General features: G+C 44.8%; 1 protein-coding gene across 1 annotated transcript in view; it reads left to right on the top strand.

The window, feature by feature from the left end:
• Positions 1-13,476: 13,476 nt before the first annotated feature.
• ATP6V1H (ATPase H+ transporting V1 subunit H) overlaps positions 13,477-23,410 on the top strand; it is a 140,936-nt gene continuing 131,002 nt past the window's right edge. The window contains exons 1-3 of the mRNA XM_075826245.1: positions 13,477-13,622; positions 15,771-15,853; positions 18,653-18,772. Of these exons, the coding sequence (XP_075682360.1) occupies positions 18,669-18,772 (104 nt within the window). The 5' untranslated portion in view covers positions 13,477-13,622; positions 15,771-15,853; positions 18,653-18,668. The remainder of the gene's footprint in view (positions 13,623-15,770; positions 15,854-18,652; positions 18,773-23,410) is intronic.

Below are 23,410 nucleotides of genomic sequence, written 5' to 3' on the forward strand. Positions count from 1 at the left end.
AAGCGGGAACGGGCACAATTTGGGCATCGTAAAGCACCTCCGCTATAACTGGACAAATGAGCCAATGTATCCATATCGCCTGTAAAGAGATTGAGTATTTGAGATAGTGTAGAATACTCAAAAATAGTCCGACAGAACATTGCATCCCCACCGCAACAGCATGATCACAGAAATGTATCAACCAGAAATAATCCCATCACACAATTAAAATATCATAAAACTAACTATATTCCATAAAAATGACGCCATGGAACCCACGGGGTAAATTATAAGAAGGAAGCGAAGGACATTTTTTCATTTAGACCATATGGTGAACCACGTGTTCCGATGATGATTTTATCAATGCCGTGTACTTTCAGATCTTGCCACCTGTTGTTATGATGGTCCCGGAAATGTCTGGGGATAGATTTAAGTTTATTAATCATCTCCCAATTATTATCCGCAATTTTTTCAGCCTTTTCAATGTCTCTTACATGTTCCTGAATTCTTATTTTAAGCTCTCTTGTGGTCATGCCAATATAGGAGAGACCACACGGACATGTTGCCCTGTAGACGACCCCCGATGTACTGCAATTAATAAAATGCACAATTTTGTAGCATTTTTTGTTTTCAGAGTCAGGGAAAGTATCCGTTTTGACTATCAAATTGCAGAGAGAGCAATGGCCACAGGGGAATGATCCCCACTTTGGTCCCTTGGAACCATATAGATACATATTAGAGTTTGGGGCACTATAGTGACTCCGAACTAGATGGTCGCTTAAGGTCTTACTCCTTTTGGCTGTAAGTTGGGGTTTGGGGGGTAGAAGCCTTTTAAGATCAGGGTCAGTCAACAGAATGGGCCAAAAGCGAGTATCAATTTTGTGCATCTCAGACCATTGTGTATTGTAGGTAGTGATAAGCCTTACCGTGTCCTCACTGTTTTTCTTTTTGCGTTGTTGTTGAACAAGAAGACTATTACGGTCAGTATGGTATGCTCTCTGATACCCTTTCTCAATATCATTTTTACGGTATCCTCGTTGTGCAAACCGAGCCTTCAAACATTGGGATTCATTTTCGAAGTTTGATTGTGAATCGCATACACGTCGTGCCCGCAGGAATTGTCCTGTGGGGATGGCGCGTATAGTATCTGAGGGGTGGAACGAAGATGCATGTAAAAGAGCATTTACAGCAGTTTTTTTGCGAAAAATAGTGGTACTGAGCTTACCCGTATTTTGTACAGAAATCTTGATGTCCAGAAATTCCATAAAGTCCTGACTAATCACATTTGTCAGTTTGATGTTACATGTATTGGTATTTAAGATAGTTAGAAATCGATCAAGCTCAGCTCGCGTACCCTGCCAAATAAACAGTATATCGTCAATAAAGCGCATCCAACTGACCACCCTACCCGAAACCGTATCCATAACTGCTCTCACAATCTCCTGTTCCCAATGGCCCAGAAATAGTTTAGCATAGGACGGCGCACAGGTAGCACCCATCGCCGTCCCATGTAACTGTAAATAGAATTTGTCTCTGAACAGAAAATAATTATGTTCCAAGACAAAACGCAAAAGGTGGATGAGAAAGTGGACCAAATCCTGATCAAGGTTGCCTGCTCCTAGAAAATATGAGACCGCGGATAGACTCAAATCATGATCTATACAAGTGTAAAGGGATTCTACATCACAGGATATCAAAAACATATCCTGCTCCATTGTTACACCATCAAGGCGTTTCAGCATGTCCGTAGAATACTTGATGTATGATTGGAGTCCCTCCACACATGGACGGAGATAAAAGTCTAAAAAACGGCATGCCGATTCACATAAACTACCACAGCCAGACACAATTGGTCGACCGGGAGGTCTCTTTTGGTCTTTATGCACCTTGGGCAACAAGTATAGTGTAGGGGTGATGGGAAATTTCAGCCCATCCAGAACTTTTTTAGTGATAATATTGTCCAGCAATGCATCCGCAAGCATTTTATCCAACTGTTCCTTAAAACTTTCAGTAGGGTTGGAGGTCAGGCGTTTATAGCATCTAGCATCACGCAATTGTCTGTATGCCTCCAATTCATACATCTCCACCGGCCAAATCACCACATTTCCACCGTTGTCTGCTGGTTTGAATACCACACCCTTCATCTCTTTTAGTTCAAAAAGCGCCTTGCGTTGGGCCCACGATAGATTATCATGGCTCCGCTGCTGTGGAAGTTTGTGCAATTCATCGGTGACCATTTTAACAAACATGTCAACTGATGGGTTAAGAGACAAGGATGGAAATGTGGTAGACCGGGGGCAAATAGTTGTTGGGAATTTGCCAGTGCTCACCTCCTTCTCCTGAAGAAGGGATTCTAACGCCCGGACCGCTTCCAATTCCTCCTGTGCTGTAAACAAGTTATGAGGATCATTTTTAGAAAAATATTTCTTATATATTAATTTGCGTGCAAACAGGAAAACATCCTTAATGGCTGTGAAATCATCAAATCCTGATACAGGACAGAAAGTTAAGCCCAAGGAAAGCACAGAGATTTGACACGGAGTTAATATTTGACACAGAGCATATTTCGCTCAATGGCCGCGGGCGAAAGCGGCGCGAAAATCGGCGTGCAGGGAGAGGAATATCTGCCTCAAACTTCCAAACGGAGTTTTGAGGCAGATATTCCTCTTGCAGGATACCCCGTGTGAACATAGCCTAATGGTGCCTGCAGCATGGTAGGTGTAATTTGATCTGTGATTGCAGATCTCCATATGCTGTGAACACTGCTTAGTGTTTGGCTATTCGTGTAGTCCCCTCCCTCTGCATTTTATATTTAAAACAACCACTATCCCATCAGTCAGTACCCCTTGAGAAAGCTGACGGCGAAACGTGCGTCGGGGGCGGTCAGTGTGGAGTGTTCCTGCGTGCTTCCTATCATGCAGTCCATGGGTTTGTGCAATATCCTTTATTTATAAAGCATGGTCTTTGTTTTGGGTGCAACTTGGAGCTTTAGCTGTATACTCTTACATGCATGCACAATTGTGTGCTCTTCTGTTAGGTGCTAAATATATTTATGTGCTTCTGTTGTCCAAATACTTGATCTATATGATTATCTTTTCTATAGATATCTGCATTTGTTACCACATCACAGGATGTTTATAGTATCGTAGCATATATATTGGATTATTCACGCAGCTCCTCCATACTCTCCTTTTTAACTGTGTGCTATATTGTTTTTATATTTTGATGGCCAATGTGTTATGTATATTTCAATAAAGTTTATTGTAAAATTATAGCTCGTCTGCACAGAACATCGTAAGGCCCATTGCAAGCAATGGGCAGATGTTTGCCGACGTATTGGAGCCATCTTTTCAGGCGTAATTCGAGGCGTAAAACGCCTCCATTACGTCTGAAAAGAGGTCGTGTGCACATACCCTTATAGTCTGTTCACTTGAGAGACTATGGGTAGTATCTTCCTTATAATTGTTGAAACATATTTTTGTGATTTATGCGCTAGTAAATCACATATTTAGTTCTTAAAGGTTAAAATGAAATGAGATATACAAAAATATATGTATAGATATATAAGGGTATGTTCACACGGCCAAATTTCAGACGTATACGAGGCGTATTATGCCTCGTTTTACGTCTGAAAATAGGGCTACAATACGTCGGCAAACATCTGCCCATTCATTTGAATGGGTTTGCCGACGTACTGTGCAGACGACCTGTTATTTACGCGTCGTAAAAAACGCAGCGAAAACGCAGCGAAAACGCAGCGAAAAATGCGAGTTGGTAAAAAAACGTCTGAAAAGCAGGGTCTGTTTTCCCTTGAAAACAGCTCTGGATTTTCAGACGTTTTTGTTGACTACGTGTGAACATACCCTAAGGGTATGTTCTTATTAGGATGAAATTATTAGGATGAAATTGGTTGCATAAAAAAACGGTACATTCATTGTAAAATGCGTGTTCCGTACAAGGATATTTCAAGTCTAAAACATTTAAAATTTGTTCTTAGTTTTTCTCATAAAATGGAATCTCATGGTTTATGAAATTATTGTAATTCATTAATTCAATGGGTTTGCTCCTAGGTATGTATTTGGAGCTAAATCAATAAATTATTCACCATCCCTTGGATACCAAAGGATACTTTTGTTAAGGGCGGATTCACACGAATGTGATTTACGTCCGTGCAGCCCGCGTGGTTTTCACGCGGGTCGCACGGACCTATGCAAGTCTATGGGGCAGTGCAGACTGTCCGTGATTTTTGCGCAGCGTGAGTCTGCTGCGTAAAACTCACGACATGTTCTATATTTGAGCGTTTTTCGAACATCACGCACCCATTGAAGTCAATGGGTGCGTGAAAATCACGCGCACTACACGGAAGCACTTCCTTGGGACGCGCGTTATTCGCGCAACAGCAGTAAAAGAATAAATGTAAACAGAAAAGCACCACGTTCTTTTCTGTTTACAAACATCCAAACGGAGTGTTATAATGATGGCGGCTGCGTGAAAAGCACGCAGCCACGCATCCATATGAACATGATACACGGAGCTGTCACGTTGCTGCCACGTGCGCAAAACGCAGCATTTTTTGCGTGCGCAAAATGCTCACGTTCGCGTGAATCCGCCCTAAAGGGAATATGGCGCAAATAAAAAATTTTTTTTTTAAGTAAGTTATTTTTTTTAATTCGATTTTTTAAGTTTTTCGCAGCATTTTTTTTTTCTTCCACATGGTGGGAAGTATTAAAAATTAAATAATAATTTGACATATTTTCATATGTTGGCCACCAGAAGGAGCACTTCCCAGAATTACAGCAAGGTGAATAAGGGAAAGCTATCTGACTCACAGCTGCTGTATATGTGGGAGGGAATCTCACGCCCCCTTCCTATTTTTGGTTACAAACCAGGAAAAGGTGTCTTTAAATTCCTAAGCAGTGTCCGGCTCCCATTTTGGGAGTGATTGTACAAATGGCAGCTGGTAGAAGCTATAGGACACACCAAATGGCTAAGGCTTTATCCAGACGAACGGGAAAAACGTCCGTGCAAAGCGCGTGATTTGCACGCGTGTTGCACGGACCTATATTAGTCTATGGGGCCGTGCAGACATGTCCGTGATTTTTACTCAGCGTGAGTCCGCTGAAAAAAAGTCACGACATGTCCGTTCTTTCGGCGTTTTGCGCGAATCACGCACCCATTGAAGTCAATGGGTGCGTGAAAACCATGCATGCCGCACGGAAGCACTTCCGTGAAAACTGCCTGATTCGCGCAACAGCTGTCAAAAGGATGAATGTAAACAGAAAAGCACCACGTGCTTTTCTGTTTACAAACATCCAAATGGAGTGTCATAATGATGGCGGCTGCGCAAAAAGCACGCAGCCGCGCATCATATGCTGATGCCCCACGGAGCTGTTAAGTGGTTTTTGCGCATGCAAAACGCCGCGTTTTTGCGTGCGCAAAAACGCCACGCTCGTGTGAGTGAGGCCTAAGAATGATGAAAGTCAAGAGGGAAGACCCTGTAGTGAATGACTTTTCAGGTCACCAGTTCACACGGTGTGTATTTGACGTGTTTTTTTTCTCCGCATTTTACGTGCCAAAAACCGCATAAAAAAACGCTTAATTACGCTTTTCATTTACATAATTGTTTAATACTTTATTACCACCTTAGTAATGGTCGCTGTCTATTTGACCACGTCCATTACTAAGGCGGGGCTTAATGTCTAATACTAACCCCCATTATTACCCCGGTACCCACCGCCACCAGGGGTATCGGGAGGAGCCGGGTACGATCCAGTACACGACCATCTGTAGTAATGGTCGGGTACTGGGGTGGCCGCAGGCTGGAATTATGAGGCTGGGAAGAGCCAAAAACTGTGACTTTCCCACCCTGGTAATGCTAGGCGGCTGCTGCTATGTTGTATCTGGCTGGTTATAAAAAAATGGGTAGGACCACACGTCATTTTTTAATTATTTAAAAAAAAAAAAAAACATGCGGGGTCCCCCCCCATTTTCATAACCAGCCAGATACAGCACAGCAGCCTAGCATCACTACGGTGGGACGGCTCATGGTTTCTAGCCTTTTCTCAGCCTTATAATACCAGCCTGCGGCCGCCCCGATGCCCGGCCGTTACTACAGATGGTCGGGTACCGGATCGCACCTGGCTCTTCCCGATACCCCTGGTGGCGGTGGGTACCGGGCAGAGGCGTAGCTGGGTTCTCCTGCACCCGGGGCAAAGATTCAGTATGGAACCCCCCAAAAAAACTCTCTCCCGACATCTCCTTCCCACTCACCATGTTTGCTTTCTCTACCAATCAATGAGGTTTTAATTTTTTTTTTCACTTTTTTTTAAATGTAACTGAAGCATAAAGCCATTTGTTCATTTTACAAGCAATATAGTTCTATGTGCGGTCCTTGTTTCGCGGATCCGTGATACGCAGCCGTATAAATGGCAACGGATGTGTGCTTGAGGCCTTAGGCCTCATGCCCACTTCAGTATTTTTCATCAGGGAGCTATCCATTGTTTGAACCGATAGCACCCTGACACATTCATTTCAATGGGGCCATGCACACTTCTGTTGTTTTAACGGGACTGTGCGGCCGTTCCCTCAAAAATAGGGCAGGTCCTACTCCTGCCCGTTTTTGATGGAACATTCTCGGTCTTTGCATTGATTTGGTCTGTGAAACAAAGCCATCCGTCTGCGGTCCGTGATTCACAGAACCCTCATTAGCGGACGTTCAGTGGCCGACAGAAGAGTGCATGAGGCCGTACAGTCAAATCCTTCCTCCCCACTAAAACAATTTATACAGAATCCCCTCACCACACACATATTTGCAGTCAAGTCCCCCCTCCCACACAAAAACAAATTTATAAAGAAACCCCCCCCACATAACACTGACAGCTCCACCTACTTGCACATACACAGCTGTACTTATCAGTCCGGAGTTCCGTGGAGGGATCTTCATGTTGTCAGCGGTTACACGTTGCAGGCAGGAGGAGAGCTGTATGTAAGACTGCTCCTCCCCAGCATTCTCTTCCTCCATCCTCCCTGCCTGTCTGCTAAGTAAATAGCTGGGGCCGAACACTTCAATGGTGTTCTCCTCACAGGCAGAGTGTATGGCCGGCTGCATTATATTACGTCACATGTGATGTATAAAGCAGTCGCCCGGAGCTCACACTCTCTGCTTGTGCAGGAGAACATCGTGCATTACATTACACAGCTCCCGCTCCTGTCCCCTGCGCTGCCCCAGCTTTTAAATAAATTTAACAGCAATGGGTGGCCATGGCCCTAAACGTCTATGAGGGTACCGGCCCGGAGGGCACATGCCTCCACTCCCCTGGTTGACGCCCCCTTCCTTCCTTGTAGTTGCGCCCGGGGTACATGCCCCGCCTGCCCCCCTAGCTACACCCCTGTACCGGGGTAATAATGGGGGGTTAGTTGCAGCTTTTTACTGGCTAATACTAAGCCCCGCCTTAGTAATGGACTTTGGCAAACAGATAACCGGCATTACTAAGGTGGTAATAAAGTATTAAAAAAACCACAGAGACATAAGAAAATATTTTTATATAAATAAAAACTCCCCCACACAACCCTCGTTAACCATTTTATTAAAAACAAAAAAGCAACAACGTAGATCATCGCAGTAGTCCAATGAATCTACGATGTAGTCTAATCGGTCCAGCGGAACCTGCAAAACAAAAAAAATAAAGTTACTAATATGAAAAATATAAATACTTATACTCACCTACAGTGACTTCTGTCTTCTCCACACAATAAATACTAGAGGTCCCCACAAGCACCCTGCACGCACCCCCCCCCCACACAGCCACACAAACCCTCACACAACCCCCCCCACAGCACCTTGCATGAACCCCCACACACACATGCCCACCATCACACAACCCCCCCACAAGCACCCTGCACACAACCCTCCACAGCTCTGCTACACACACAGCTCTGCTACACACATACACACACACACACACACACACACACACACACACACACAGCTCTGCTACACACCCACACAGCACTGCTACACACACAGCTCTGATACACACACTGCTCTGCTACACACATGCACAGCTCTGCTACACACACACACACACACAAACACACAGCCTGCTACACACACACACACACACACACACACACACACACATAGGTCTGCTACACACACACCCATGACACACAGCTCTGCTACACACACACACACACACACACATGACACACAGCTCTGCTACACACACACACACTTACAGCAGGTGTGTGGGGGGGGTCGCAAGGGGGATAGTCGGGAGGGGGGGGCGAGGGGGAGGGGTTGAGAGAGGGGGGTAGCGCGAGAGAGAGATAGACACACGCACACCATACCTGCAGTGCGGTCGGCTTTCCAAACCAGCTTCTATGCTGGGTCGCTCTGAACTGTGCTTGCACAGTGCAGAGTGAGATAGGAGATGCGGAGGATGCAATGAATGAAAGCCATTCATTATGTCTTATGCACTGTAGCTGCGTATTCCATCTGTGTATGTGTCGTTAAAAGACACATACACAGATGAAATTAAACATGGCAGCCCCCAGTAAAGTAAGAAAGTGTTAATAAAAAAAACATTGTGTGTGAAAAAATAAATAAACTCAATATAATATTTTATTAAATAAAAACATATAAATTAAAAAATAAATAAATTCATGACACCTTTCATTTAAGTACTCTCATATGGTTATGGTCTCCTGGGTGCAGGATTGGGTTATATTTGTGCTTGCTTGCTTATGTATTTCTAAGAAAGAGCATTGTATGTAGCAAAGCTCATATGCTGAATTATGAGCTGAATTATGAGCCTAACAATAATCAGTATTTCTTGGGGAAGGTACCTGTCCCATTTGTAAAAATGCAAACGGGATTTTTTAGTTTCAGTTATTATTGGTATTTTCAATTGTCACATTTAATCCATCTGGGGTCAAGCTATGATACCTATAAATCAAATAAGCCCCCCTGTTCTTTAGTCGGGACAATCTATTGTTAGTGGTATTGGTAAAACTAAGAACAAATTTTAAATGTTTTAGACTTGAAATATCCTTGTATGGAACACGCATTTTACAATGAATGTACCGTTTTTTTATACAACAAATTGCATCCTAATAAGTGGATACCCTTATACATCTATACATATATTTTTGTATATCTCATTTCATTTTAACCTTTAAAGTGTAGCTAAACGTTCAACAAACTTCTGACATTTCATAGTGACATGTCAGAAGTTTGTATTAGTGGGGGTCCGAGCATTGAGACCCCCACCAATCGCTAGAACGAAGCAGCTGAAGCCTTCGTCTGAGCTCTCAGCTGCTTCGTGTGTGTTCGGCTGTTTCCGGAAATAAATGTATCGGTGTACGGACTCAATAGAAAGCCTATGAGCCTGGACACTGATTCCCGTTTTTTTCCACTACAAATAAAAGCACTTTGCACGAGCAAACAGTGTTACAGACCTGACGAAGAGACCGGTCCGGTCCAGAAACGCGTTGTCGTTCCAATAAAGAGTACCTTTGCAAAATACCTCAGAGAACCCTTTCTTTTTCTTCAAAGCCTGGCGCCGATACCGCACATTATACTGCATCTTTTACCCATCTCTTCATTAAATATTTGTTCCCTGCAAGGAGGATTCATCCACCGAAGCGCCGCAGTGGGTGGCAGCCGGCAAAGATATTGTGCATTCCAAAAAAGTTTCGGAGGAGCGCCGCTGTTCACAATTTTTTTTCACATTTGTACCTACTAAGAAAGTGGCATTTTAAAGGTCATATGGATGTCAAAAAGGGGACCCACCTCTAACTGTAAGGCTATATTCACACAGAGCGAATACGCTGCGTAAAAGCACACAGCGTATCCGCCCTGGGCGCTTCAGGGAATTTCAGACGACAAAACGCACCAAATTAAGGTGCAGTTTTTCGGCTGGAATGTCCGCTGCGGAAAAGTGCACGTAGAAAAAAAAAAGTATGATACTAACATAGCCATAGCGACGCAGCCCTCTGATGTCCTGCAGGCCGACCTCCTGGGATGACGTTTCATCCCATGTGACCGCTCCAGTGGAATCGCTACTTTTCCTCTACGTAAAAACGCAACATTTGCTATTTGTTGCGGGTTTTACCTCAATTCAATGGGGAAAACCCGCAACAAATAAGCAGCGATTACTCAAATGCAATTGACATGCTGCGGATTAAAATAAACGCCCCGCAGGTCAATTTCTGAGCGTTTTTTTTGCTCATCTCTTCCACTTTGCTGCTACTGTATTACGCTGCGGATTTTCTGCAAGGAAATCTGTAATATTTACACTACGTGTGAAATTACCCTAAGGCCATGCTCAAACGTGGCGGAATTTTTCTGCTGAAAATGTTGCTGCAGATTCTTTGCGAATTTGCAGCAACATTTTCATATTTGACAGGTAATTCAGACGTTGTGGATATCACAGCGGACTTGCTGCAGATTTTAGCCTTTGCAATGCAAAAGCTGAAATCCGCAGTGAAATTCCGCTGCTTCTCCGCAACATAATGTCCATGCTGCGGAGGGAAAATTCTGCACCGCAGCCTAAATTCCGCACAGTTATTTTCCGCAACGTCTGAACTGTTTCCTAAAAATGTATAGAAACAAATGTAAAAAACGGCTGCTGCAGAACTCCACTGCGGACTGTCCGCAGCGGAATTCAACAGCAATTCCGCCACGACTGAATGTGCCCTAAGAGTGGCTCCCACTCTGGCGCACCCGATATTTCCATGCATTACATTGCAATTTATTTGAATAGCCGCCATGCAATGCTACATTTTCCCTGTAGGGGAAATGCATGCTTAGACGTATCTTTCCCCAGTAAGAGGTTTTAAAAAGGGGTTGTCTTAGTGAAACAACCCCAAATCCAGATCCAATCCTAAACCTTGGATCAAACCACCACATATAATATTAGGCTGTACCAGTCAGATAGATGCAATGATAATGCGCTAACTACGTAATTCCCTCCCGTATATAGCTTCCCAGCAAACCCTTGCTGCAGTGTAATCAGGGTGAGACGATTGTTGAGGCAACCGTTGGATGTCGAAGCCTCACTTCCAAAGTTCCCGGTTCTCCCCTCCTCCACTGCAGTGTCTCCCGCCATCGTCTCTAAACATCAGACGGGACCACCTGCATTTTTGATTAATGGTGCTACACTTTAAAGAGGACTAGTCACCGCTCCTAAGGCCTCATTCACACGATAGGGTTTCCCGGCCGGGTGCCGGCCGATCATAAATCGGCCGGCACCCGGCTGCATTAGGAATAATAGACCCCTAATGGGGCTATTCACACGACCGATTTTTTGAATGCCGGGAAAAAAGGCCGTCAAAAAATAGGACATGCTCTATTTTCGGCCGGGTACCCGGCCACCCGGCTCCCATAGAAGTCTATGGGGCCGGGTAATACACGGCCATCACCGGAATGTGTCCCGAGTGATGGCTGGGTTTTCCGTGGCTTGCGCTCTATCTCCTCCTCCTCACAGCGCAGAGTGCATGTCAGGAGGAGGAGTTGATGCCATTCGGACGAATGGCTGTACACTGTGTGGCAGGGCCGGGGTGTACAGCAGGTGGAAGGGAGCGCTGCGCTGGCTCCCTTCCCCTGCTTGTTTTAAAAGCGCCCTGGCCCGGCGACACCTTCCATGGCGCCGCTAGCAGCTGCTGCGGCTGCTACTACTGTAGCGACGCCACTATAGCAGAGCAGGGAGGTATCTCCCCGCTCTGCTATGTGCTAGCCCCACTTTAGCTCCTTGAAGGAGCGGAATCCCCGTGTTTGATGTCTCTGTTCATATCTGGGAAGTGACATCAGGGGAAACTCCTGAAGCGGAATCCCCGAACACATGGGGATTCCCCTTCAGGAGTTGCCGCTGATGTCACTGTCCAGATCTGCCTGGCCCGGATGCAAAAATAATGCAAACCGGCCGGGAAAAATGGCCGATTTTACCGGCCGATACTCGGGCTCGGGCGGGACCCGGTCGTGTGAATCCCGCCTAACATGTCTATTTTAGTAAATCATTGTATTTCCTATAAAATAACAATTCTGGAGAATATTTTCTTAGGGCCCTTTCATATCAACGTTCCGTTCCGCTGAGGCGTTCCGATAGAACTCAATGGTGATGGAAACCTAGTTCAATGGTGAGGGAAACGGAAGCTGAGGTTTCAGTTTGCCTTTCCGTTGAGTGCTTAACCCGACGGAAACCTCCGACAGAACCAATCAGCGGTTAGGAACGCTGGTGTGAACACAGCCTTGGAACTCTGATGAACAGACGAACGGCACGACAGAGTTCTAAGAAAAGATGTTCCAGAGTTGTTATTTCATGAGGAATACAGGTATTTACTGAATCAGACATTTCAGGAGAGGGGACAGGTCCTCTTTAAATTGATCGTCTAGGATGAGAATAACATGGCAGCTTTTTTCCAGAAACCGCACCGCACCTGTCCATGGGTAGTGTCTGGTACCGCAGCAGCTCAATTGTATTGAAGCGATGCAATACCACACACAACCTGTGGACAGATGTGGCACTGTTTCTGGAAGAAAGCAGCCGAGTTTTTCTAATCCCGGACAGCGCCTTTAACCTCTTAACGACTGCCCACTGTCTTTTGACGGCAGGCAGTACAGCTCCAAAGGCTACAGCGACGTCTTTTGGTGTTGCTGAAGAAAAGTCTTAGGCTGGGTTCACACGACCATGTTACGTCCGTAAAGTACGGAACGTATTTCGGCCGGAAGACCCGGACCGAGCACACTGCAGGGGGCTGGGCTCCTAGCATCATAGTGATGTACGACGCTAGGAGTCCCTGCCTCGCTGCAGGACAACTGCCCCGTACTGTAATCATGATTACAATACGGGACAGTAGTTCCACGCAGAGGCAGGGACTCCCAGCATCGTACATCACTATGATGCTAGGAGCCCGGCCCCCTGCAGTGTGTTCGGTCCGGGTGTTCCGGCCGAAATACGTTCCGTACATTACGGACGTAACATGGTCGTGTGAACCCAGGCTTATGATCTCTCCAATGAGTCAAGGTGGGCTTAAATGGGCCTATGGGCATGTGCGACATTGTATGTGTACACGTGACGTCATGTGCGGCGTCTATGATTTTGCGACAGAAATGTACTGGATTTTTTGCAAAAACTGCAGAAATTCCATTGAGGTTAGCGTAATCTTGCATTAGTTTGCAACGCAACGTATCTCAGGCACTTTTCTGAGAACATAAAATAGCTGCCAGGCACGAACATAATAAACTTCCCCATTCATACACCCGGGCAGCGGGATATAATAAGGTTAGTATATTGGGAAGTTTATTATTTTGGTATGTTAGGCAGATATTGTATCTTATTTCAGTTTACTGCTGCTTTGCCTCATTTGTAATGAGGTGGTAGCATTATATAAGGAATATTGAGGCTATAAGCAGAGTCTACACATAACAGTAACGCATCCCCCTCCCCCCACCGTCTCTGCTGATAGAGGATCACGTGACCACAACTCTACCTGCTTCCGGGATCGAGTCACCTGACCCAGTTCCCGTCACATGACCGAGTGTCACTTGTCAGTTGTATAGTGCTGCGGAGAGGTCACACGGAGCAGTGTGAGGATCCTGCCGTGTGTCCGCTCAGGTGCCGGCTCCGAGCCTGTGGGGGGAGGTGAGTGGTGAGGATCTCTGTGCGCTGTGGTGTCTGCGATGGGGTGAAGCGTTAATGGCGTCTGTTCGGCCTCCTCTGCCAGTGCTGGCCCGGCCTGGAGATGCTGTTAGATGCCCCCTCTTCTGTCATGCAGCACGGTCTTGTCTGCTCTAGTCTTTCTGAATGTCATTTTATTATAAGGATTGGCAGCATATACCAATGTATTATACTATATGTAGCAGAGCTGGATTTGTTAGTTGACTATTTTGATATGTTGTGTTTACCTGCAGTCCTATTGAAAACACATCCTCTTCGACTGGTATATTGCATTGCATTATACACATCTGACAAATATACTTCCAATGCAGAATTCCTACGCTTCGGCAGGAGTGACCCTAACTAGAGTCGGGATGCTGTGAATTTTAATTTTGCACGGGATTCACTTCTGGCTTTGGCTCAAAAATCTGCAACAAATACGCAATGTGTGAATCCAGCCCATAAGCTGCTGGTTTTGGGTTTTCCCGCATCTTCTCTTGTTTAGGTCGGCATGGATCTTCCTAATAAAAGTATAGCGGGACATTAGAGAAAATGTCAAGGCTGAAAACCTGTCCTGACCTAGTTCTGCTCCCAGAGGTTATTAAAGGGGCTTTTCAAGATTGAGAGTCTTCCCACTAATGTGAATGGTGTATAATGCATTGAATGGGGAATATAAGATGAGGAATTGGGCACAAAATCTTCTCCTAAATCGTCATTAAATCCTGAATGTGTGAACGTAACCTTAGACATAGGAAAACATATTTGATATATTTAGTATTAAAAGTTCTCGTGTGTCACGACGCTGGTCCCTGTCAGTCAGGTGTATGCGCTAGGCCATAGGCCGTGCTATATCACATCACTATGGGCGATCATCACTGTGGATGTGGATAGTGGTAGGTGACAAGAGAAATGGAACTGTAAGGCTATGTTCACACCGTGGGGAATTGCACTAGTCAGGTCTGAAGTCAATTTTGAGGTTAATCAGTAGCAGAATTTTGCAACTGAAACTCTGATTTCTTCTGCGGATTGACGGTCAGATCCGCACCCGGATTAGCTCCTATCTGTGTCTTTTCAGGGTGAAATCTCCAAAAATAATAAATATTCTGTGGATTATCAAATCTGCGTCGTGAACGTTATTCTGCATGTGAATGGGGGCATGAAATACCTTAATCACAGGCATTGCTGGTGGAGCTGTCGTGGATTCTGACAAAACCCTGACAATTCTTGTGTGAACGTGGCCTTAGAATAATGGCACTAGACGTATACTTAAAGCTATGGACTTAGATTTTTACATAGCCCCTCCCGGTTTTGGGATACAAGTTTGCATGGTACTCTAAGGGTATGTTCACACGGCTTATTTTCTGCCGTTTTTCGGGCCGTAAGCAGCACGAAAAATCGGAAGTAGAACGCCTCCAAACATCTGCCCATTGATTGCAACGGGAAAACGTCGTTCTGTTCCAACGGGACGTTTTTTTACACGGCCGTTTTGAAAAATGGCCAGGAAAAAGAAGTGCATGTCACTTCTTGGGACGTTTTTGGAGCCGTTCTTCATTGACTCTATTGAAAACCGCTCCAAAAATGGACGTGAAAAACGTGAGTGGCTTAAAAAACTTCGGAAAATCAGGCGCTGTTTTCCCTTGAAAATAGCTCTGTATTTTCAGACGTTTTTTGATAAGCGTGTGAACATACCCTAAGACGGGAAAAGTGAGTGATGAAAGAAGGTAAAGATGGTTCTCCTCCGAGGTCTTGCATTGTCCTCTTCACTTGCAACATTCTCTGTTTCTGGGAAAGATGTGTGACAAACAAAATGACTGTCATTACAATGGTTGTCACTCGGCTTTCCCAGACTGCAAATCTGCCTAGTTACGCTTTACTTGTCATGTGATTGGACAAAACCCTTTGCATGACTGGGGACTCCAGTAGGGAATGATTGATTTTGTGGGTGCAGGTCACCCCTCTGAGGGAGCGATGATAGAACAGAAGGGGAGCCCCCATCTTTTATAGGGAAGGAAAATGTGACTGATATAATAAAGCCAGTGAGCAGGACGTCCTCTGTGGTAAAGAAGCGCGCTCATTATCTTCGGGACAATGCTGCCTTTCACTAACTACTTATTATTTTTTTTTCTTCCTCAGATCCGTTTGTTTCTGCCACGAGTTCTCCCAGGCCGGCATTGCGCTGCCACAATCCGGAGTCTACTGCTTGTTACTTGTTAGAGGTAAGACACCGGTGCGGACAACATGGCACTCCCTCCAGACCAGCGTTTACAGAAAACAAACCTCTTGTTGTGCCATCGCAGGACTCTTCAAGTTCTGGAGGACATGAGGAATGAGAGTGGCGCTATGTCAACTATTATCCGGTGTACCCATGGAAGAGCGATCGTGTTTATTATCATTTTGTCAAATTTACTCTTTAATATATGTGTGTGTGTATAGGAATAACACTATTTTCATACAGTGCCAGCCACTAATTTCCCCCGTACAGTACCAGCCACTAATTTCCCCCGTACAGTACCAGCCACTAATTTCCCCCGTACAGTACCAGCCACTAATTGCCCCCGTACAGTACCAGCCTATAATTGCCCCCGTACAGTACCAGCCAATAATTGCCCCCGTACAGTACCAGCCTATAATTGCCCCCGTACAGTACCAGCCTATAATTGCCCCCGTACAGTACCAGCCTATAATTGCCCTCGTACAGTACCAGCCTATAATTGCCCCCGTACAGTACCAGCCTATAATTGCCCCCGTACAGTACCAGCCTATAATTGCCCCCGTACAGTACCAGCCTATAATTGCCCCCGTACAGTACCAGCCTATAATTGCCCCCGTACAGTACCAGCCAATAATTGCCCCCGTACAGTACCAGCCTATAATTGCCCCCGTACAGTACCAGCCTATAATTGCCCCCGTACAGTACCAGCCTATAATTGCCCCCGTACAGTACCAGCCTATAATTGCCCCCGTACAGTACCAGCCTATAATTGCCCCCGTACAGTACCAGCCTATAATTGCCCCCGTACAGTACCAGCCTATAATTGCCCCCGTACAGTACCAGCCTATAATTGCCCCCGTACAGTACCAGCCTATAATTGCCCCCGTACAGTACCAGCCTATAATTGCCCCCGTACAGTACCAGCCTATAATTGCCCCCGTACAGTACCAGCCTATAATTGCCCCCGTACAGTACCAGCCTATAATTGCCCCCGTACAGTACCAGCCTATAATTGCCCCCGTACAGTACCAGCCTATAATTGCCCCCGTACAGTACCAGCCTATAATTGCCCCCGTACAGTACCAGCCTATAATTGCCCCGTACAGTACCAGCCTATAATTGCCCCCGTACAGTACCAGCCAATAATTGCCCCCGTACAATAACAGCCAATAATTGCCCCCGTGCAGTACCAGCCAATAATTGCCCCCGTACAGTACCAGCCTATAATTGCCCCCGTACAGTACCAGCCTATAATTGCCCCCGTACAGTACCAGCCAATAATTGCCCCCGTACAGTACCAGCCTATAATTGCCCCCGTACAGTACCAGCCAATAATTGCCCCCGTACAGTACCAGCCTATAATTGCCCCCGTACAGTACCAGCCTATAATTGCCCCCGTACAGTACCAGCCAATAATTGCCCCCGTACAGTACCAGCCTATAATTGCCCCCGTACAGTACCAGCCAATAATTGCCCTCGTACAGTTCTAGCCACATTCCAAAAAAATAAAAATAAATCACTGTAGTTAGTGATTCTTGAGATTATTCTTTTCAGCCGTGGGATTGACAGCAAGCAGAGATCCTAAAAGCTGTGAAATTGATACAGAAAGCATATTAGAAAATTGTATAACTTTTCATTATACAAAGAATAAGAAAACCCCTTAAGGTATGTTCACACGGAAAATCTGCAGCGATTCCGCTACATGTGAACGAAGCCTTAATGCCCTGTTCATACAGAGTTTCTTTGCCACAGTTACTGCTGCGGAAACTGCGGCAAAAAATGGCCGAAATTGACTCCCATTGATTTCAATGAGAGGTGGAGGCGTTTTTTTTTACCGCGAGCAAGAAAAAATGCTTTCGGGAAAAAGAAGCGACATGCCCTATCTTGAGTCGTTTTCCGCCTCAAAAACCCCATTAAAATCAATGGGAGACGGACATAAACACGTTTTTTGCCGCGATTTTTGACACGTTTTTTTGGGGAAAAAAAAGCTTGCGGTTATTCCATCTGTCTGTTGAAGGGATAGCTAAAAAATTGCCGCAAAAAACACGTGTGGTGCAAAACCACTTAAGAAAAAACAAACCGAGCTGATTTTCTGCCTGCAAAAAACTCTGTGTGAACATAGCCTAAGCGTCCAACCAAATTTTTGCACCCTGTGGATCTTATTTTTCCTCCTATTTCTATAACCAATGCCAGCTAAACACAATCTATTACTGGTGTGGATGTGTGGGTGCAGGAATAACTGTAGGCTTTTTGCTTCTGAGACGGGATGTGAAGTGGTACCCCAAACTGGTGATGGTGACGAATACTTGTGGTGAGCAAACAGTGACAAGAATTTTCAGACGTAATTGCTTTTTACAGTAGCTCTCTGTTCAGGCTAATAAAGGTGGGCACTGAATGGCATACCCCCCTCTAAATCCGTTTGCCCTTATAGGGCACATGGGCAGGGGTTGTTCTGATGGAGCAGCCCATTGAAATAATCCAGTCATCTGATCATAACCTCGAGACTGTACTAACAATACTCCTAGCGGTGCGTATAGGTCCAGCCTCGCCCCTACAGTAGCCGCCCAACTTCTTAGTAGTCATCAAAGTGGCAGAATAATTTTGGTATCGATATTGTGTTGGGATGTTTCAGTTGCGGTACTGCAGTATTGCTGGGACTGTGCCGGGATTTATGACTGCCCCCCAGCAGTCAAGAAAGGGGGCTGCCCCTCCTCATAAACTATGCAACCCTTTTATATACCTTTTTTTTTATTTTACATGTTTTTAGCGGGAAAAGAAAGTGATCTGATTTCTGTGTTTTTAGGAGCAGAAACGTGAAGATGGACATTCGAGGCGCTGTCGATGCCGCTGTCCCTACAAACATTATTGCAGCCAAAGCTGCAGAGGTTCGTGCTAACAAAGTGAACTGGCAGTCGTATCTACAGTAAGTAAACCTGTCCGTCTCCACGAATACTGGGCATTGTGCTCTTCTGTTATGTATACTAATGGGCGAGCATTTATTGTGTCCGCTCAGGTACTCGTAGGGGGAGATTTATTCAAAAAGTGGAGCAGTTGCCCACAGCAACCAGGTCGGATTCCAGAAGTCCGTTTGAAAATGTAAGAATCAATCTGACTGGTTGCTGTTCGGTATATTCATTTTCCTTAAGCCAGTTTTGATAAATCTCCCTTTATAAGATTTTAATTTGATCTATTCCTATTAATTTCTATATTCTTGTTTTTTCACGTCCAGTAGACTAGTTGGCACTTCAGTGTTCCTATATGTGTAGTCTCACCCTTGTTTTTTCTGATTACTATATTCATCCTAAGGCCACATGCACACGATGCGTATTACATGCAGATTTCCTGTAGCAAACACGAAGCGTAATACAGTGTCCGCAAAGTAAAGGAGATTTCAAGTATTCTCATCGTCGCCTTGCAGATTCTTTCCGCACGTTAATTTACCTGCGGTGCGTTCTTTAAAATTTGCAGCGTGTCCATTTATCTCGCGTTCCTTTCTAAATTGTATGTGACAAGTTTATTCAAAAAACGCACCAAAGTACGGAGCAGAAAATCTGCACCTGTTTCCGTATCAAAATGTAGAATCTGCACCTAAAAATACAAACGCAATATTAAGTGCATATTTTACCTGCGGAATGACCGGTGTTTATCTGCGGTTGTAATGCGGAGTTTGGATTGACGATTGAACACTCCTTGCAGCTCTGTCAGCAGAGACTTTCCACTGAATTGAGGCTATGTTCACACGCAAACTCAAAAAGTCTGAAAATACGGAGCAGTTTTCAAGGGAAAACCGCTCCTGATTTTCAGACGTTTTTTAAGCCACTTGTGATATTCGCTGCATTTTTTTACGGCCCTTTTTGGAGCCGTTTTCAATAGTCTTAGTGCAAAAGAAAGACTGATGTATAACTGTGTTTGATGTTACTAGGTTAGCACGATGCATCGAAATATCGATACTATTTTGATACCGCGCACCCTCAAACGGTTCAATACCGTTAATTCATGTATTTCGGCCGCACAGCTTAGTATTGTAATACATGAATGTAGTTCGAGCAGGGCTGCGGCCGTGTAATACAGCCATTGCCCTGCTCCTGACAAGTGCGCGTGCATTCAGCATGAGGGGATGCGGCCAGCGCTGCGCTAATGAGCGCCGGCACTAAAGACAGAGAAAATGGCGGGTGCACTGCAAAACACCCCCATGTTCTGTCTTCAGTGCCTGCGCCGTCGCTCATTAGTGCAGCGCTGGCTGCATCACCTTATGCTGGCCACGCGCGCACACTTAGGGTATGTTCACACGCAAACTCAAAAACGTCTGAAAATACGGAGCTGTTTCCAAGCGAACACAGCTCCTGAATTTATTGGAATTAGGGCGCGGAAATGAATATCAACTTTTTTACCACTAAAACGTTGAAATATTTTATTTTCATAAGGGAGAAAAAGCCGCCCAACATTTGTAAAGCTATTTCTCCCAAGTACGGCAATACCCCATATGTGGTCATAAATGTAATCATGATTTCAGTACGGGACAGTAGTTCCACGGAGAGGCAGGGACTCCTAGCGTCGTACATAACTATGATGCTAGGAGCCCGGCTCCCTGCAGTGTGTTCGGTCTGGGACTTGCAGCCGAAATACGTTCCGTCCTTTACGGACGTAACGTGCTCGTGTGAACCCAGCCTTACAAAGAAAATCTTTGTTGAAATAAAAAAATTTGGTTTCACCACATTCTGAGAGCCATAACGGTTTTTATTTTGTAGTCGATTGAGCTGTGTGAGGGCTTATTTTTTGCGGGACGAGCTGTAGTTATTATTGGTACCATTATTTATTTTTGGTACATACAACTTTTTTTATTACATTTCTTTTTTCTGAGCTAAGGTGACAAAAAAAAGAGTGATTTTTGGCATTTTAAATGACTTTTTAATCTTACGGTGTTCACCGTGCGAGTTAAATAATGGTATATTGTAATAGTTCGGACTTTTTCAGACGTAGCGATACCTATTATTTTTTTTTAGACATTTTATTAGTCCCGTTAGGGGACTTGAACCAGCGATCATTGGATCGCTGGTACAATGCACTGCAATGCTAATATTATTATAGTATTGTTATCTTTACAGGCTTTTGTATCCGCACGTTCGCTGTTGCAGTCTGTTAGTCCCGGGTGTCAGCTGTAACACGTGAGCCGGCTCCATACATCACCCCCCGCACCATGGCGGGCAATTAAGTCATTGTGTGCAAAGGGGTTAATGCGCAGCAGATGGTTCAAAGTGAAAATTGCAATTTTCCACTGCCATTTTAGTGCATAATATGTTGTGTCCAGTTTGTGCCACTGAAGACAAATACCTCATACAATGTTGAGTGGGTTCTCCCGGTTATGGCGATACCATATATGTGGATGTAAACTGCTGTTTGGGCATGCTGCAGGGCTCAGAGGGGAGGGAGCGCCATTTTGCTTTTCAAGTGCAGATTTTGCTTGGTAGTAGTTCTGTTTGGCGTTTTGCTGGTATTTCCGTTTATAATGTGGAGGAATATGTAATCTGTGCGGAGTACATCCGGGTATAATAAGAGGGTATAATAATGCAGTAAATAAATAATAATTCATAGATGTGGCCGGTGTCGCACTGATAAATGGTGCGAGATGTTATCTGCTTTTGGACACTGTACATTTTGCATCGCCATGTTCTGAGAGCCAGAACTTTTTTATATTTTCTCCACTGCAGCTTTTGGGGTACATTTGTTTTTGTTTTATCACTTTTTATTCCATTTTTTTGCAAGCAAAGTGACCAAAAACCCACAGTTCTGATGTGTTTTTTTTTTTTTTTTTGTGTTCATCGTGTGCTATAAATGACCGTTTCACTTTTATTCTGCAGGTCGGTACGATTACAGCGATACCATATGTATATCCCTTTTTTTTATGTTTGCAAAACAGCATCACTTTTTTATTAAAACTATTTATTTTTTGTGTATATATATATATATATATATATATATATATATATTCTGAGAGCCGTAACTTTTTTTTTTCTCCAGTCAAAGAATCTGTGTAAGGACTTGAGTTTTGCAGGACAGGTTTTAGTTTTTATTGGTTTCTATTTTGGGGCACATGCGACTTTTTGATCACTTTTTATTCTATATTTTGGGAGTTGTGGTGACCAAAAAATAGCAATTCTGACCGTTTTTTTTTTATTGATTTATTTTTTGCGGTGTTCACCATGCGGGAAAAATAACATGATAGTTTTATAGTTTGGGTCGTTACGAACGCGGTGTTAACAAATGTGTACTTTTTTTTAACATTTTACTTTTTCCCTATAATAAAACTTATTATAGGGGAAAGAGAGTAGTTCTTGTTTTTTTTAACATAATTTTTATTTCTACACTTTTTCTTTAACTTGTTTTGTTTTTTTTCTGTCCCACTAGGGGACTTGAAGACTTGCAGCTCTGATCGCTGCTATAATACATTACACTACCTATGTAGAGTAATGTATTATAACTGTCATTGTGACGTGACAGTCACTCTGACAGGAAGCCTAGGAGGACCAGCCAGAGGCTGGTCCTCCTAGGCATTCGTACATGGCAACCCGGAGGCCATTATCTGGCCTCCGGTGGCCATGACCAGCATCAGCAGCCCCCACAATCACTTCGTGGGGGCTGCTGATCTGCTTCAAACCCCCTAAATGCGGCAATCGCAATCGGTCGCGGCATTTAAGTGGTTAATTGCCAAAATCAGCGGCGATGGACCGCTGGCCGGCAAGACTGCAGTGTCAGCTGTCGGGGACAGCTGACCTCCCGGTTCCCGGACGGACATTGTGTGCCGGGAACCGCTCCACAACTGTACGTCCCGGTGCGGGAAGCAACCCCTCACCAGGATGTATAGTTGCGGCGTAGCGCTGGAGGAGGTTAAAGGGGTTTTCCTATGAGGAAGATTTATGACATATCCACAGGATATGTCAGATAGATGCGGGTCCCACCACTGGGACCCGCACCTATCTCCAGAACGAGGCCCCCTAAACCCCATTCAGCCGATCTGTTTTGCGGCTGAATGAGATGAATTCCGACCATGAAAAAGGTTATATGGTTGTGAGTTACTTAAACGGGGTAGCTCGCTGAGCTACGCTGTTTCCGGACGTCCCATAGAACTGAATGGTAATTACGGAAACCGCGTAACTCACATGCTACTCTGCTTCCGTAACTGCCATTCACTACTATGGGAGTTACGGAAACTGCTGGGCTCAGCGAGTTACGCTGTTTACATAACTCCTGACCATATAACCAGGAAGTGGCCAGGGGTAAGCGAGATCGAACAGGGTTTAGGGGGCCCCGTTCTGGAGATAGGTGCAGGTCCCAGAGGTGGAACCCGCAACTATCTGACATTTATGACAGGCTTGAGAAAGACTCTTCACTCACTGCGGGTCGAAACGTTGCCTATTTACCGAAAGATGTTTTGACAATAAAACCTTTTTTGAAGATTTGGAGACGTTTGCTGTTGTCCCACTACTTTGTTGGAATTTGCATTTTGCCAGAGAAGGTTTGCCTGGCTTGACAGCGTGCACCGCACCAGAAACTCGGGACTTGT

This window comes from Rhinoderma darwinii, chromosome 5 (assembly GCF_050947455.1).
Source record: "Rhinoderma darwinii isolate aRhiDar2 chromosome 5, aRhiDar2.hap1, whole genome shotgun sequence".
Taxonomy (NCBI): domain Eukaryota; kingdom Metazoa; phylum Chordata; class Amphibia; order Anura; family Rhinodermatidae; genus Rhinoderma; species Rhinoderma darwinii.